This window comes from Carassius auratus, chromosome 21 (assembly GCF_003368295.1).
Source record: "Carassius auratus strain Wakin chromosome 21, ASM336829v1, whole genome shotgun sequence".
Taxonomy (NCBI): Eukaryota; Metazoa; Chordata; class Actinopteri; order Cypriniformes; family Cyprinidae; genus Carassius; species Carassius auratus.
The window spans coordinates 8,855,598-8,869,975 of NC_039263.1; the positions used below are offsets into that span (position 1 = coordinate 8,855,598).

At 36.4% G+C, this 14,378-nt stretch overlaps 1 protein-coding gene across 2 annotated transcripts; it reads right to left on the reverse strand.

Moving 5' to 3' along the window:
• Positions 1-2,665: 2,665 nt before the first annotated feature.
• Positions 2,666-13,385, reverse strand: LOC113038377 (uncharacterized). Of its 2 annotated transcripts, XM_026195730.1 has the most exons (6): positions 10,872-13,385; positions 8,309-8,523; positions 6,932-8,099; positions 6,586-6,760; positions 3,798-3,909; positions 2,666-3,253 (listed from the first exon to the last, which is right to left on the reverse strand). In XM_026195730.1, the coding sequence occupies exons 2-3, from the start codon at positions 8,508-8,510 to the stop codon at positions 7,069-7,071; spliced, it is 1,233 nt and encodes a 410-aa protein (XP_026051515.1). In that variant the 5' UTR covers positions 8,511-8,523; positions 10,872-13,385; the 3' UTR covers positions 2,666-3,253; positions 3,798-3,909; positions 6,586-6,760; positions 6,932-7,068. The 2 variants fall into 2 exon arrangements, with proteins under 2 accessions (XP_026051515.1, XP_026051516.1); XM_026195731.1 differs by lacking the exon at positions 10,872-13,385 and having other exon boundaries at positions 8,309-9,480.
• Between the last annotated feature and the right edge of the window lie 993 nt (positions 13,386-14,378).

Here is a 14,378-nt window from a genome sequence, read left to right on the forward strand (position 1 = left end):
TTTACGCTTTATGAATGTTTTTCTTCTGAGAAGCTCAAAAATTATGGCTCTTTGCTTTATTGTTTAGGTTTATCCTCTGATAGTGAGCACAGAGCCCTGATCATGACATGCAAGAAAAAGAAAGAAATCATGTCCATGATTTACTAATTTGTTCCCTCGATGTACTAAAACGTGCACGATTACTTTTACATTTCATTGATTTGCTAAATCGTATGCACAATTTACTAATTAGTTCTCTTGATGTATAAATAGTGTACACGTTTTAGCAAATCGAGGGAATGAAATAGAAAATCGTGCGCATGAATTAGCCAAATATTTTTCCTGCATGTCGTGTAATTAAAGCACATCACCACCAGACATTTATAACAGGAGCCTCATACGACGCTCACAGTTTTACTTTGTGCAGTATCTCTGTGCAGTATCTGCTGAATTGTTTCATATCTATATACCATGTATTTTTTGTTGCACTAAATTATGTTGTATCAATAAGTTTACTGATAATTATTTATAATTTTCACTGATAACATGATTAACCATCTCCCCATCCTTAAGACAAACATTTTCTGTTGTTCATATTGTGTAATCTATGAATTGATGTGTTTAGTTTTCTGTGCTCATAACTTAGTAACATTTTGCATGGTTAAAGAACAGGTGCAATGTTCAAAATGTTTTGGCTTCGTATTTTTAGAAAGTAGTGCTGAATAAATATTGATTTGTGAATGAATGCAGTGTGTTTTTGTCTATTTTATATTAGAATGTTTTTGTATTTGTTTGCATTGCATGTATGTAATTAATGTATTAACTATGAATCCCCTATAATTAGATTACAATTAGATTTCATAAGGTTTATTTTTTGCCCTAGAGATGAATTGACTTTATTAGTTCTTTATGTATTTCAAGGTAATGGTGAGGTGAAAATATGAATTACCAATATGATCCTGTAATGTCACGTCCTCATAACGTGCCAGTTTGGTCGTCAGGACATACTCATCACGTTCCAGCAACGTTCCACTATAACGTCGCCACGACGGATATGGGAATCACAAAGTTACGTCACTGGAACGTTATGTGGTACGTCACTGAGACCAATATGGTATTTTATAGGAACGTCCTCATAACGTGACAGTTTGGTCGTCAGGACATACTCATCACGTTCCAGCAACGTTCCACTATAATGTCGCCACGACGGATATGGGAATCACAAAGTTACGTCGCTGGAACGTTATTTGGGACGTCGCTGCAACAAATATGGTCTGGTCCAGTTACGTCGTCACGACGTAACTGTGTTAGCTGGGAAGTCACTGTTTACACTAAAAGTAATAAAATCAGAATCATTCTCTTAAAAGTTTCGGTGATGCCCTAGTTATTGTTTGTAATTAAAAGTTTGATCAGGTTACTTGTCCGTTCGGGCAAGTAAAATTCTCTTTCACTTGCCCCTTCACAAAACCACTTGTCCCGGACAAGCGTTAAATGTCGAGCCCCGGCTAATATATATAGAGACCATTTCCAGGTCAAACATTCCATCTCAAACACTTGAAGTGCATAAGGTAACGTTAGTAACAATGAAGATAAATAAACATTACTAAAAAATATATTAAAGGAGATGAAATCCCAGCAATAACTTTGATAGGTCAAAGAAATCCATGGACAGCAAATGAATCCGTTTCTAAATAGGTAGGCAGAGTATAGTGACATTTTCCCCGTGTCTTTCTTTAAAAATTAAATGATGGCTGAACATCCAGTTATTAAAGGCGTTCCCCTCCATTTTCCATTATCTTGTTGCTGATTTATTCTTAGCGTGATTCTGATACGCCTCCCCCTCTCCGCCGGAAAAACTTGAAAAACATATATAAGCGGCAGGTTTATTAGGAAAAAATATAAACGTAAAAAAAAAAAAATTTAGGAGATTCAATGAATTGTGAATGACTTATTACCATTGTGTAAATAATATGTAATCATGTAATCCATAAAAAAGTAACTGTAGTGTGATTACGAGTACTTTAAAAAGTATAGTTTACTCTAATTATAAGTACTTGAAATTTGGAATCTGATTACGTAATCCAGGTTACATGTAATCCGTTACTACCCAGCTCTGGTTACCACTTACCACCTTAAAGCCTTCTTTGGAGCAAAATAGGACAAAGCAAAATGATTATCAATGTACATATTCACACGTACGCTTATCCACACGTACGTTATCCAAATGCTTATCCACGCGTATGTTATCCAGACACTTCTCCACGCATACTTTATTCAGGCACTTTATTTTGTATCAAACACAAGACAACTTTAAGCAAATAGTGTATAATTAGTATCTAAATTAATTTTAATTATGTTTTTATACAATAAAAATAAAACATACTTCAAATAAAAAGCCTTGACTGTAAAAAAAAATCCTGTTAATTTACAGTAAACAGCTGGCAGCTAAATTTTCCGGCTTTGAGCTGTAATTTTACAGTGCATGTACTGTAATATGGAATGACAGTTTATTACTGTAAAATATATTACAGTACTGAACTGTAAAAAAATATATTATGTACAGTGTAATACTGTAATTTATTGGTTAGTATTATACAGTTTTTTATGTATTAGGTTATATTAAAAAAAAATTTATTTATGATTTAAAATTTGTATTCTAAAAAGAAAATTTCTTAAACACAAAAGATGGCCTTAAAACTTTGGACTTTTATTAAAGCCAATATATAAAATACATTAACATTGTTTCCACTTAACAAATATGTGGACATTAAAATAATGGACAAAATACAATTCTCTGAACATGTACTGTAAAACAGCAATACTTTTTTCTGCAATGTACATGCACACTGAAGAGCAGCATAATGAAATCCTGTGAATTTAAATGTTGTTGCAAAAAGTGCTGTCACTTCAGATTTCACATAAGAATTCAACAGCAGAACACTGCACTGACTTTGCATTAACACTCAATCGCACAATACTGCACTGACTTCAACTGAACACTCAAATGCAGAACAATGTACTGACTTTGCATTAACACTCAACTGCAGAGCACAGCAGCGATTTCAGCTCTGAAACAGGATGTTGAACATCAGCTGTACTGGCTTTGTATTACTGCACAAAACCCCACTCAAAGTCCAAAAGATTTTTTATCAGGTTGGCTACGTGGACATTCACAGTTGCAGTCTTTTTATGGACAAGTTTCCCCGTCTTTTTGGAGATCACCTTCACCTGGCTGGCCTTTGTCCCTCTCTCTGGATTCAAACCAATGAAGCGCCTAAAAAGCAACGTAGAAATAACATATATTAGGCTTGGTAAGTCATGATGAATTTTATATAAGACTATTCGAAGAGGTTTACTCATGATAATAACCTCTGTGTATATTCATTATGAAAGAATGATCTCATTTCAGAGTCCTGACTGACACCTGTGACGGATGTAAAAAGCCACCTCGGAATCAAATGAAACTGACATATTTTTTCTCAACTTTAATGTAACTACTAATTTAATATCTTTATTATTTTACATTAAGTGCACACAACATGTGCATGAACTAACTGCATGATTTGTATTTTGGACATTTCTGCCATATGAGTGTAACAATGTGTATTGATAAAGCACTACATAAATAAAAGAGACTTGTATTAAATATGGATACTTTTTTTTTTTTCCAAACATAATATGTATGAGAACAAACATTAAATTATGGTGGTGCATGGTTTATGTTATTGACAGTTCTCTGCTTTCTGTTAAATCATTGCACAATTTATATTAAAGGGCTAATTCACTTTGAAATTAAATTTTGATATGTTTTAGCTTACCCCAAGGGCATCCAAGATGTAGGTGTCTTTGTTTCCACAGTAGTTTCAATTTGGATGTTTTTAGGTCCAGCCGTTCTTGTCTGTCAGTCATATAATGCATGCCTATGGTCACCTCATAAAAGAAAATACACAGGTTCAAATTAAACAGTCCAAATTAAACAGTTCCACATCGTAAGTACACATTGATGACCTAACACATGAAACGAGCGGTTTGTGTGAGAAAACCAACAGTATTTATATAGTTTTTTACCTCTTGAAAAACATATCCATGTTGAGGGCATGAGCTTCTTGGTGTGTGAGCGCGTTCGGCTTATCCGGGATGTTTTAAACAAGAAATGTTTAGGGATGTTTAAAAAGAAAAGAATTGCGTATGCTCGCGCGAGAGGCACATACAGCCAGGAGTCGCGCCGGCACATCAACAAGCCAGTACGCGCTCACACACCAAGAAGCTTGTTCACTGCAACATGGACATTATGTTTTTCAAGAGGTAAAAAATGATATAAATACTGTTGGTTTTCTCACACAAACCGCTCGTTTCGTGTCTTAATTCATAAATGTGTATGTAACAACAATGAGTTTTACAGAATAATTAACTCAAATGATATATAGGGAATTTGAATAATTAATCAGGAATATGATTAATTTATATCTCAGATGACAGTTACATTAAATTTGATTGATTATGAAAAATAGCTCAATTGCCTATACCAATAAATAATCACAGGGCACTGTAACTTACTCATTAATATGTCAATATTACATTCTTCATATCAATTATTGTGATCTCTTCAAATCAAACAGTGGTATGTCCAGCAAACCACTGTTGACCTATCAATTTTCAATAAGGTTATCACGCCTTATAATTCAAGGAAAAATATTCTCTGGCCATGAAAACATTATCCTATCATTATGATAAATTTAGTTTCTAAATTTAGAGCTTGTAGCTATAGATCAGACATCTCAGTGACTCATAATGTGAGTGGGGTGGAGTCCAAGCCAGTTGTCAGTATATGGGTTTTTAATAATTAAACTAGTAATACATCAAACTACAAATCACACAGAGTAAATATGCGTACGACAATACAAACAGTAAGCTTTACAAGACATAACTGAATCCAAATAAAAGAGAGAGAGAGAGAGAGAGAGAGAAAATAGAATGAGATCACATAAGGAGCTCAGGTATGGAAGTCATAGTCAGTAACTTTTGGAAGCCAACAACGATCAGATCACAGCAATAATTTAAAGCAGCATTTAAATCTCCATAGAGAAAGTGATACTTGCAAAGTGTCCAATGTGTATGAGCTGGACATCGGGGCGCGCTGGATCTTTTGAAACCGGCGTGCGCGTGCTGGAGACCGGCGCACGCTGGAGCACGTGGTCTTTTGTTCTGTCCTCGCACGGTATTTGAAAGGTTCAACAAACAATGTTCCAGAATTCGTCTTCCTTGCGTGGAGAGGCGAATAGTTGAATAAACTTAGTAAAGAAAAGAAAAGAAACACCAAAAACGAAAGCTTCCAAAGGAGCCATTAAAATGGCTTTTTCTCTCAGCCCCTGTGCTGAGGGGGTTTGCGCTATGAGCGTGGCCTAAGGACAATGTTAAATGCTAAAGCAACGTTGGTCGCACAGGAGAGCAGCGTGTCCGAGAACGGAGAAGGAGAAGAAGAGAGAGGGCGGACCTTGTTCGGTCGTTCTTATGGCTTGAGATGGCCCCGCCTCTTTTCGCGTAAACAGCCAATGAAAGTCCGCGATCTGAAGCGGAGGGAAAAGTTCCTTTGTCTCTGTGGAGACAACCCCCCGATGATCTAGGGCCTGTCCGATTCCATCAGGGATATTTCTAGCAAGTTTGTAATTCAGATTACATAAATTTTTCATTACTTTGCTCTAGATAAATGGGTCTGTCAGAGCATGACGATTAGAACAATACTAAACATAATATATATATGTGATCAAAACATGAAGTTACATTCAAATGCAGAATTACACATATTTAAAGATTTGCTTAACACATGATAACACTGCAGATAGTCCCAATTTATATGGGAAACATCTAAATGTACCAAAAGGGAATACGTAATACATTTATAAAACATAAAAACAAAAAGGTAATGAATTCATTCCATAGAATGCATTGGGGAGAAGATTTGGCTTCTCTCCTCTCCTGTTGTCCAGGGAGGTCGTAAAGTTTTACGACCTGCAAAGGTGGGGGTTACATACACATGACTATTTGAGAAAGTTAAAGTGAGGAGAGACATTTCCTAAAGTATAAGCTAGCAACTTATACTCTTCACATAACAAGAATTAACCATTTTATGCAACCCGTAAACATATTTAAAATACATATTTCTTGTCGTAAATAACTTTCAGGTAAAGCAGGATGTGGCCGACTTCAGGGCGGCCAAAATGGTGAATTATGTAAACAACGAAGGTCCTTGTTTACTCACGTTCTGGTCTTTTGCTCCGAACGTGTTAAGAATCAGGAATTCACTAGTATGGACAGATGACTGAAATACCATCAGCCCATTAGTGTTACATTTACTTACGGTTTAATTTGAATCTGTGTATTTTCTTTTATGAGGTGACCATAGGCATGTATTATATGACTGGCAGACAAGAACGGTTGGACCTAAAAACATCAAAATTGAAACTACTGCGGAAACAAAGACACCTACATCTTGGATGCCCTTGGGGTAAAACACATCAACATTTAATTTCAAAGTGAACTAGCCATTTAAATGACAAGCTCTTAACAGATCTGGGAAATAAGGCACAATACCAAAACAATATTTACCTTTGTACAAACTCCAGGGTCCTTGAAGTTTCTTCTTGATACTGTAGATTAAAGATGTAGTAAGTAGAGAAAACTGCAGCTAGCCCTGTGATGAAGCTTTGGTCGACGCCTTCACAGATTACATTATTTTCGATGGTGATCATCCATCCTCCAATTGTGGCTTCATCACCGGCAACTGATAAAGACAACAAATTGCAGCTAAACAGTGTCTAATATGGTCATCAGTACTTTATTCATTGTAAATTAAATACATTTTCTGCAGATCAGAAGTTGTCATGACCTGGGATGGCTAAAACAATGTTGATGAGGTAGACTGATGTGAGAACCTTGCTTATCTGACACTTACACAGCAGTATCAGTCGTGGAGAGGCGGGGATGGTCAGGGTGCTCTCAACATCTGCTGCTGTGGCAGATATCTGCAGAACACAGACAATTGTATAAAAATTATAAATGACAGAATAACAAACCCAGTAATAGCAAGTATTATGTAAATGTAAATAAACATATATCAGCACGGAGTATTAGTCCCTCTATCCCTTCATCGAAGTAGGCCATCAGCAGCTGTATTAGAGTCAACTCTCCATCTTCATCCTGGGTGACGATAGACTGCACATCTTTGTTCTTTGATTTGGTCTGCAGGTACTTCCTGATTCCCTGTCCACATTCCTTAATGGATAGGTCCAAGACACGTAACACGTTAATGTCAGTTAGTAACTCGAAGTGAATGAAGATACCTCTTTGTGTAAAAAGGTAAGGCCACTGGATTCTCATATCTTCGATGGACGGTGATGGAGCCTGATTTATGTGTCTACGCTGAAGACAGAATGTTGTTTTCATAAGGTTAATCACTTCCCCCTTCACACCACTGCGAATACCTTCTTGTCTATAAATGGTCTCCAACTGTTGCCTCTTCTGCTCCAGTGTTTCATATGTTTCTTCTGGTGAGAGTTCAGGGTTAAATTGTGTGCATCCATAAGAATCACTTGGCCTCTGATGCAGTTGTCCAGGCACTTTTGAAGTTCGGAGTCTGTTCTTTGTCCCTGCACGGTTCATGTTCTCAATTCTTGTTTTTAATTGACAAAGCAGTGAAGTACATCCACTACCAATGATGACACCGCTTGGTGTCATATCTGCAAAACTGTTGGGGAAATGCTTAACAATGTTGCGGAAGATGATGAGACATTCATTGCGTGTGGGGTTATTCTCACATTTCCTGATTTCATCAGCTAGGATTCGTATCATCTGGCGTCGCTTGTCAGGAGCAGGGCGCTTGCTGTTGGCAATAGCTGACTGCACTTCCACAGGCATTTTATCCCAAGGAATCTCAAAATTTTCATACCACTTACTGGATATGTTGGGTGATTGGCTTGCCTTGCTTAAAGTACAAGGTGTTGATGCTTGTGAAGAGCTTGAGCTTGAAGATGTGCAAGGCTGTGGACTGGAGAGTGAAGACATACTTGTATCTGTTGACTCATCTGGCAATATTTGGAGATCAAGTGTGACTTTTGTAGTTTCTGAAACACATACAATTAAAATATTTTTTTTTTAAAAGCAAATCCAATTTCTTACCAAGATGTAGGTTAATTTTTTTTCTTTCAATATAACAATGAAAATTGAATGATAGAAAATCAATGGTTAGCATCCCTTTGAGAATAAAAAGCATATACATGTAAAAAAAAACAATTAATAATAATAATTATTACAAATAGAAACAAAACCTTACCAAGTTTAAATGCCTCCAAAAGTTTCCTTTGCTGTATAATAGGCAGGACATCTTTGAGATCTTCCTGTTGTACATATACGAGGTCTTCTATAGATTCCACACCTGAGCGTTCAAGTGAAGTGATGACATGTTCTCGAATCTCCTCAGTCAGACTGGGCAAAGCCCTGAGGATGATAGCCTTTATCTCGTTATGGATTGACATGTAGGAAAGGAATCTAAAATGTGGGGACAGAGTGGTGAAGAGTTACCAAAGACATGCCACAAACTGAATATTTAGGCAGTAGGTAATAATCAAGAAGCTCTGATTGACTGACACAGTAATAGGCCTCCTGCATTGGTGTAGTGCAATAACTGTTACTGTAAGGTTGACGAACAGCCTGGTATACCTCAGTGATAAAATACACAGCTGAATTGTTATGAATGATAGCCTTTTTGATTTGTCCTACTATAAGTCCGTCATCATTATGGCCTATCACCACAAACATGTTGCTCTTATAAGTTGTCCCTTTTACAGTCACACTATGACTAATAAGTGTATGAAGAGGATCAAAGTTCAGATGACCAACTGACTGTATTATCTTGGCATTGTAGTCTCCAGCAATGAACTCAGTTCCCTTCTCTACTACTACAGAGGGTGGGAACAGTGACCCAGTACTTAGAAAAGATTGTAAAAGTTGATGTCTTTCAGCAAGAGTTTTGCAGAGGTTTTTGAAGTTATGAAGCTTCCTTGCACATTGTTTGAAGTAAGTATGCTTACTTTCAAACCTTAATGTGCATAAACGGATGAGTGGCCCAAACTGAATGATAAGTTCTGGATAATGATTTAGGTAGTGATGCTTAGGCTTAAGTGGATGTTCCCCAAAACTCTGTGTTCTGGTTTGCAAATATTCATCTATCAGAACTCGTAAATAGGCTACCTGACCTGTGGAAATTGTTGGTGCACAAACAAGCTCTACAATTTCTCTCAGCTGTAAGATAAGTTGCCATGCTACACTATCTTCAGGACATTTTATTTTATCACCAATTAACACTGGCAACATTCGCAGGAAACACCAATTTTGAACTGCATGTCCGGAGAGTTTTCCAGCCCCTGGGTTCACCTCAGAAGGTTTGTTGTTAGCATCATTGCCTAGATATTTAAATTGATTTATGCGCCGATTCAACTGAACATAAGTAAAGTTTTTCTCTTTTGACACAAGGTGGTTGAGGTATAATACCAAATCAGTTGAGACAATGCCCTCAAAAAGGTCATGACCAAGGCAAGGAGGTAATCCGGGCTGACATACATGAAAATATGTGAGCTCATTGAAGATGGAGTCAAATTTAACACGACAACACAGTCACGTGATTCCACGTTAAAACTCAGATCCTCAACATGTTTCTGAAATGACTGTGGTGTGCGGTCAGGGCCCTTGGCCAGAGGGTCTGCCAGAAATACTTCCCGATTAATCTCACAATACCTGCAAAAATATGAGCTTCTGCTAAAATTTTCAGTGAAGCCCCCAATATTGTGTGAACCCAAATTGTCACCTGAAATTGCATAAAGGGTTCCTTTGCAGAGCTGGCCATCTGGCAGTATTACTCAATTTGTCTCAAAATCCTTTAAATCTTTCACCAGAGAGCCAAACACTAGATTCTGTCCAAAATGCTTATAGTCTTGATCTCGACATAACAGTACAAGTTGCATCTGATCAAGACTCAATCTGTTGTGTGGTAAAATGTTTGCAAGTGTCAGATACATGGCTAAAATCTTGTGCTTTTTCCTCCCTGACCCTAGGGGGTTTACTACTTCAAAGGCATCCTGATAATGGATTATGCCAATTGAAGATGTTGTGTGCTTGAGTAGCAAGTTCTTTTTAATGTTTGTGCCATCCCACAAATCCTGAAAAATATTATCAGTCTGGACTCTAGTTTGTATTTGCTGTAGCTGGTCTTTCACTAACTCTGAGGACAAAAGGGACACAATCGTGTTTTTCACAGGAATATATTGCACAAAACATTCGTTGCCCGACTCATTTTTACCAAGACAAATGGATTCGGGCTCTACATAACTAAAGTTATTTTTGAAAAATGTTTTTCTCTTATGGTCAGATTTAAGTGCATGAGTATTACAAGCCCTGTGGAGATCCTCACTTTTCATGGTATCAATCACAGTGTTTATGTCATCTTTAGTTAGTCCAAGCAATGTCAATTTATCCACAAGTTTGGAAATTAGATGTGACTGATTTATGTCATGTATTTCCTGATAGTGTTCGATGATGGTTTGAATAGTAGAAGATGGAAGGAGCAATTTAGATTGAAGTTTCAGATAAAACAAGGCCAAATGTCTTATAAATTCTCCTTCATCTTCCTTTTCTGGGAACACATCCATTTCTTCAGGACAGAAATCGTCAGTTTGCATATCACAACTTGTATTATTACCATCACTAGTACTGGCAGGATTTGCAACTGAGTCAAGTAGACTTTCATTAGAACAATGTTTATGCTTTCTTGAGACATGTGATGTAAATGTAGACTTGACAGTAAATTTTTGGTTGCATAAATGGGCATGTAACAGTCTTACCTTCAGTAATGTGGTAATTTTTCAGGTGTAAGATTAGACCCCGGATATCCTCACACTTCGAGCTACAAAAGTCAATGTGACACGTTAAATCATCAGTTTTATGCAGTTTAGTCTTATTCTTTCCAAATTTATGACCATATGTGCGACACTTAAAGGCTGAAAATTAAATAAAAAACTCTTGTGCACTGAGGGAAACCGCACTTAAACGTTGCATTAGGCAAAAAACTATGCATCCGCATGTGCCTGACATGCGTAAAGGAATTGCTGCAGGTTTTATTGCAAATATTGCAGATTAACATTTTATAATGCAGTCAGCAAATATCAACGGCAAAATAACCATGCTAGTTTAACACAAGCCCTCTTTGAGCTAAAATAACTTACGTCGAATGCAACGTAGCTAACATGTTGCTAATTCAGTACATAATACTCAGAAAAATCGATTTGTTATTAGCAAATAATATAATAAAGGTTAGTACAGAGTAACATTGAAAATGATAAAATTGCATTTACCTCAAGCAAGGAGGGAAAACGGAATGCCGTTTATCTCGACCAGTTCAGCTTCAGCCGTTCAGTTCATAGTCGACTCGGGACAAACCTCAAAATTGTTGTGTTCTAAAACTCTTTATCCTTCGTTCTGCAATATTTACGTACACCAGGTGAAAAGATGAGGCTAGATTTGATGATGTTGCTCAGATTAGACCTGCAGGTTTCTCTTCTGAGGAGTTGTGAGCATTCGAAACAGCTTCGGACCCGTGACTAGACTTAAAAAATACTGTTCTGTACCGTTAATTAAACAGCAGTTTGCGATTAAAAGGCTTTTTTCCAAAAACGGTTTGCATTCACAGTATTCAACTGTATTTTTGAATAACAGTGCTTTACCGTTGGAAAATCCCTGTTTTTTTTTTTACAGTTTTTTTTACAGTGTTGGACTAACTATGCAAAAAAAATTAATAAATAAAAATTATGCATTGTTTTCTGTCAAAACAACAAAAAGTGCCTGATGGAGTTTGAACTTCAGATTAAACTGCTTCCGTTTCACACAAATGCCAGCACAGGCGTGTATGTTCGGCTAGAATTGCCCTGAACTCATAAATCTTCGAAAGCGGAGCTGCGTGGAAACTTACCAAAATTGCTGACTGTGCACACCGCCACGTGAAATTAGTTGTGTTACATGCGATGACAAGTGTTAAACGGATTGGACTGAAGATTTCCAGCCCAACTACAGCTCAAAACCAGCCCATAAAAAAAGAAAAGAAAAAAAGAAAATACCATCCTATAATGCATACTGTGATGACTAATATAACATAATATACAGAAAACCCCAAATAAATTGGTTAGTGCAAAACTATTCAGTTTTGTTTAATTATCAAACATGACAACATAATTTTATAGCAGTATAATAGCGTATTAAAGCGCAAACCTTTTAAAGGCAGAAAATCTTCACTGAACTGATGAGAACAGCTTTTGAAATGTTATAGAACAAACTTTTTACTGTCAGAACCAGATTGATCAATACATCGCTAAGTCAAATCTCTCCAGCAACTGCCGGGGATGTTTAAAAGTTGCAGAGGTCCAGCCATTTCTGGCCAGGCCAGTACGCACATCCATGATGCTGGAGAGTAGCGGTAGTCCCATGCAAGTTCTAGTATCATCTATCAATGCTCGAAATGGGCATTGGAAAGAGGCAGAACAAGAAGTCTTATGACATCTTGCGCTAATTCCTGGAAACACATCCTCCTGCATCTTAAAACACTTCGACTTCCAGCCAAAACTTTTCAATGTTCTGATCATCAGAGAACCCTGCTGATGCCACATTCCTCCATTGCTATTCTAATGTATCAGTCTGGCATGAGAAGAGATCAGCTGTCAAGTCCTTTACTCCAGGCCTATTTAAAGTGGACATAACAGATTTTGGGGACAGAGGGTCCAGTTTGCGCAATATATCCATTGAAGCAGGTAAGTGCAATTGGTACTGCTTTACAAGTTCTCTCAGAAAATCCATACAGCCCAATGTAATTATCTCCTTCATGTTGGTGGCTAACCTGCTTTCCTTTAGTTGGTCCATAAATGTGGTACGCAGGTCTGAATCCAGAGGGGAGAAGAAAATATGTCAGACTTTGTGAGGTCAAGTTCCTGGAGCTGCTTGTCATTACTCATGCGTAAGACACTTGGTTTGAGAACGCATCTAGCAGTTGTCATGCCCAATCTTTCAAGTTGCTAAACACACCGAGGGTGTCTACAGTTTCCAACTGAAAGCATTTATTTACAGCTTTGATTTCCATCAGAACAAGCTGTAGAAAGTCCTTATAAAGGAGATTAGTTTTGTAATCTCCTTAAATAACGCCCAGTGCCACCTACAAGCCTTTTATGTGAAGTGTTTCTGATGAAATGGTGACTTGAAAAGACTTTATGATGTTACCATTTTTGATAATTATGCAGCATTACGAAAGTGTCTTATGGTCATCAAACCTGCATTTATTTGGTCAAAAATACAGACTTTTTTGTTTGTGTGTATGTGTGAAATATTACAATTTAAAATAATGTTTTTCTATTTTAATATACTTTAAAATATAATTTATTTCTGTGATGCACCGCTTAAAGTTCAGCATCACTTCAGTCTTCAGTGCATGATACTTCAGAAATCATTCAAATATACTGATTTATTATGTTGGAAACAGTTGTGGTGCTTATTTTTATTATTCTTACTTAAATTGATATTTATTTATTTTTTAAACAATAATACCTTATTTTTATGGGTTCATTGATAAATAAAAGGTTAAAAACAGCAGCATTTATTTAAAATAGAGATTTCGTCTTGCTTACGAAATCTAAAATAAATATATAATTTGACATTTATATACTATACTAAAAGTTTAATAAGCTTTTCATTGATGTGCCTTGCTAGGAAAACAATCTAAATAAAAATAGCCTTAAAAGTTGCCAAATGAAGTTCTTAGCAATGCATATTACTAATCAAAAATTAAGTTTTAATATATTTAAGGTAGAAATTTTACAAAATATGTTAATAAAATGATGTTTTCTTAATATCCCAATGATTTTTTGCATAAAAGATTGTGGGTATTGCTACTAATATACCCAGAATACTCATGACTGGTTTTGTGGTCCAGGGTCACAAATGTCAAAACATTATTAAATCAAGATATATTTTCTTGTTTTATGACAAAATGATCAAAATTAAGTTTAAATAAAACAATAATAAATATGCTAATAGTATTAATTTAATTTAAAAACAATTTAAAAATGAAAAACAAGTCCAGTCAGGATTTAGACCGTATCATAGTACTGAAACTGCTCTCCTTAGAGTTACAAATGATCTGCTCTTATCATCTGATCGTGGTTGTATCTCTCTATTAGTTTTATTGGATCTTAGTGCTGCGTTTGACACAATTGACCACAACATTCTTTTGCATAGACTTGAACACTTTGTTGGCATCAGTGGAAGTGCATTAGCATGGTTTAAATCGTACTTATATGGCCGCCATCAGT

Excerpts from the sequence above, each read along its gene's own strand:
- LOC113038377 (XM_026195730.1), bottom strand. The coding sequence starts at position 8,510 with ATGTCAATCCATAACGAGATAAAGGCTATCATCCTCAGGGCTTTGCCC. Across the intron at positions 8,100-8,308 it reads TTTGGAGGCATTTAAACTTG|AAACTACAAAAGTCACACTT; the intron begins GTAAGGTTTTGT and ends TATGTGTTTCAG.